The 3,310-nt window shown below is 46.3% G+C and overlaps 1 protein-coding gene across 1 annotated transcript in view; it reads left to right on the top strand.

Annotated features, from left to right (window-relative positions):
* The window catches only part of LOC111821602 (diacylglycerol kinase gamma-like), a 42,365-nt gene that overhangs the window by 520 nt on the left and 38,535 nt on the right, over positions 1-3,310 (top strand). Inside the window, exon 2 of the mRNA XM_023736791.1 lies at positions 612-772. Coding sequence (XP_023592559.1) covers positions 671-772 — 102 coding nt within the window. The 5' untranslated portion in view covers positions 612-670. The remainder of the gene's footprint in view (positions 1-611; positions 773-3,310) is intronic.

Below are 3,310 nucleotides of genomic sequence, written 5' to 3' on the forward strand. Positions count from 1 at the left end.
CAATCTCCCTCACATCAAATCCCTCTCAGGCTTTGAATCTCTTTCTTAAGGAAGAGCCCAGTCCCTTTTAAGTGCTCACCTGATTAAGTCGTTCCCCACCCTGTCCCAAATGATCTTCCTTTCTTAAAGTCAACTATGACATATAACATAACCTAATCACAAGTGACTATCTCATCTTATTCACAAGTCCTGGGGATTATAGATGTGTATGCCACAGGGCAGGAAACATGGGAGCCATCTTAAAATTCTGTCTACCACACTGCCCATCTGTTACATGACATGGTCCTGGAACAGATCTGTTGCTCGCCCATGAACAGCTTCCTAACCATCCGGGCCATCACAATTCTCTAGGGCTCAGCTACACAGCCCTGCCACTTTTATCCAGTGCCCCCTGCTCCTCCTGCTTCCAAATCGCCCAGCCTCTTTCTAACTAACTCCTATTGCCTTCCCCTTCTCCTTGGCTCAGGGAATGTAAGTATCTGCAGTACAAAGACACACTGGGGAGTTTCCCAGTTACAGATGCCCATGGGGTTCCCTACCCTGACAGCTTCCTGTGCATCAACAACTTAGCCTCTCTGCTCTGGTGGCAAATGCAATGCTGTGCTCCACAGGATACGAGGGGGGCAGCTTGACAAAAATTCTGAAGGACATCGAGCAGAGCCCCTTGGTCATGCTGGACCGCTGGCATCTGGAAGTCATCCCCAGAGAGGAGGTGGAGAACGGGGACCAGGTCCCATACAACATCATGAACAACTATTTCTCCATTGGCGTGGTGAGTTGGCCAGAAATTGCCTTCCTTCCGAGAAGAGAATGCCTGGGTGGGCGGAAGGGTTAGTCTTCAGTTGTTCCACTCTGGGTCTCTACTCTTCACCTGTCCCAGCTGCCCCCAGCCCTGACTCAGGTCCGAGCATCCTCTCATCTGGCCTAGGAGTGGGCACCCTGATTGCCCCAACCCCCTCTCCTTGGTTATGAGGAAATTCCTGCCCCACTCATTTTAACTAACACAAGTTAGAAAGTCAGAAATTTTTTCAAAAAACATATTTACCATTCGGGTACCATATTTTTAAGCAAATAACGCATACCTTCTCCATTTGTTTGCTGGCCTTGCCCTCTCCCCTCCAGGTATTTTCATAAACTAGCTATGCTAATTTTTTTACAGCAACATGTGGAAGAAGATTGGCATGGCAGAGCTTATAATAAGGGTTCCTCTAGGAGAGGGGGGCATGGCTGGCAAACAAACACAGAAGACGTGCATTATTTGGATAAAAATAGTATAATTTGAAGCAGTTAAAGAACAGCAACACTAAGAAATAACTAAGGAGCAAGGTCACAAGGAGATTGTTGTATAAGCTTCCAGAGTTGGGAATTCTGTCCTCCAGGGAGGCCAGCATTGTCCCAGGCTGGCTTGGCTGGCTTAGCTTGTAGGATCCCTTGTCTCCTATTCTCTCCCCTCATCTCAACCCCATCGCTTAGGTGTTTCCCAAACCTCTGGGGGCATCTCCTCCGGGCTGACCCCTTGAGAGGGAAATCGATGCGCCTCATTAGTGTCAGCCCAGTCTTCTGTGCTCACCCCTTAAGTGCACTCTCTGTATTAGATCAAAGGGATTGGTTTAACGTACCTGTCTCCCCCGACACCCACCAACAGAGGCAAGGACAGTGCCACATTCATATTTCTTCCCCCGTCCCCAACACACCTAGCATTGCTCAGTTAGTTTGTTTCGCTGAACTCAACCAGAGGTACAAGAAGGACTGGGGTGGACACTGCTTCCCAGGCTGTTGGAATGAGGGTAAGGAGGAGGGCACTTAATCATTTTCCTAAATAGACCTGGGTTTGTGGGGGAATACCATGTGCTCACCACTGTGCCAGGCTTTATATATTTTAGCCCTCATAGCAGCCCTGCAAGGTAGGTACGGTTGTCACCCTCTTACAAACAAAGCCTGAGGACAGTCTTCTAGGGGTGGAAAGAGGACTCGTATGGCTCTGTGTAGTTCTGAAGACAGGTTCTTCCCGGGTCACTTCCTTGTTTTGGAATTATGCTTCCCAGTTTCATATGCCTATGAATCCCTCCAGACCAGCAAGCTGGGCCCAGACCGTGTGATACCCGCACTCCCCAACTATCCTCACCTGGGCCTCTTTTGAAAATTTTAGTGCTTTAAAAAACAAAGAAAGAAAATTTAGGCAGCTTGAAGAGATAGTAGGTTTAAGGGAAGAGTTTTGTTTTTTAAATAGGAAGACTAAAAGGAGAACCATGGAAGAGGAAAGGATTAAAAATAATAACACCTTATGTTTACAGAAGGATTTAAAATTTGCTGTATTTTTTCTTTTTTCCAATTCTCTCTCTATGTACATACATACATGTGTGTGTGTATATATATCTACATATATGTATATATATTTGGGCTTTAGGTAAAACTTTACACAGCAAATTAGTTCCTCTTTCAACAATTTATACACAAATTGTTTTGTGACATTGGTTGCAATCCATGTGATGTGTCAACACTCTCCCCTTCCACACCCCAGTTCCCCAATTCCATAGTCCAGTTTTCCTGTCCCTTCCCGCCTTCTCGTCATTGCTTTTGGGCAGGTGCTGCCCTTTTGTTCTCGTGTACATGATTGAACTAAGAAGCACATTCCTCACGTGTGTTATTGTTTGTTTTATAGACCTGTCTCATCTTTGGCGGAAGGGTGAGCTTCAGGAGTAGCTTCAGTTCTGAGTTAAAAGGGTGTCTGGGGACCATATTCTCGGGAATTCTTCCAGTCTCTATCAGACAAGTAAATCTGTTTTTTTTGTGTGTGTGTGAATTTGAATTTTGCGCTACATTTTCTCCCAGCTCTGTCCAGGACCCTCTATTGTGATCCTTGTCGGAGTGGTTGATGGTGGTGGCCGAGAACCATCTAGTTCTTCTGGGCTCAGGCTGGTGGAGGCTGTGGTACCTGTGTCCCATTAGTTCTTTGTGCCATATTATCTTGATTCTTATGACTCCACTGAAGGGCATTATTATCTTCATTTTCTTGGTGTGGAAACAGAATCTCAGAGAGGTTAAGAGATTCGCCTTCATTTTCTACTCCTAATCCAGTGTTCAAGGTCCTCGGGTGGCACAAATGGTTTCTGCCGGTCTACTAACCTAATGGTTAGTGGTTGGAACCCACCCAGTGGCGCCGTGGAAAACAGGCCTGGCAATCTGCTTTTGTGAACATTATGGCCAAGAAAACCCTATGGAGCAACTCTACTCTGTAACACATGGGGTTACTATGAGCTGGAATCAACTCGATGGCAGTGGTTTGTGTGTGTGTGTGTGTGTGTGTGTG

This window comes from Trichechus manatus, unplaced genomic scaffold, assembly GCF_000243295.1.
Source record: "Trichechus manatus latirostris isolate Lorelei unplaced genomic scaffold, TriManLat1.0 scaffold00092, whole genome shotgun sequence".
Taxonomy (NCBI): domain Eukaryota; kingdom Metazoa; phylum Chordata; class Mammalia; order Sirenia; family Trichechidae; genus Trichechus; species Trichechus manatus.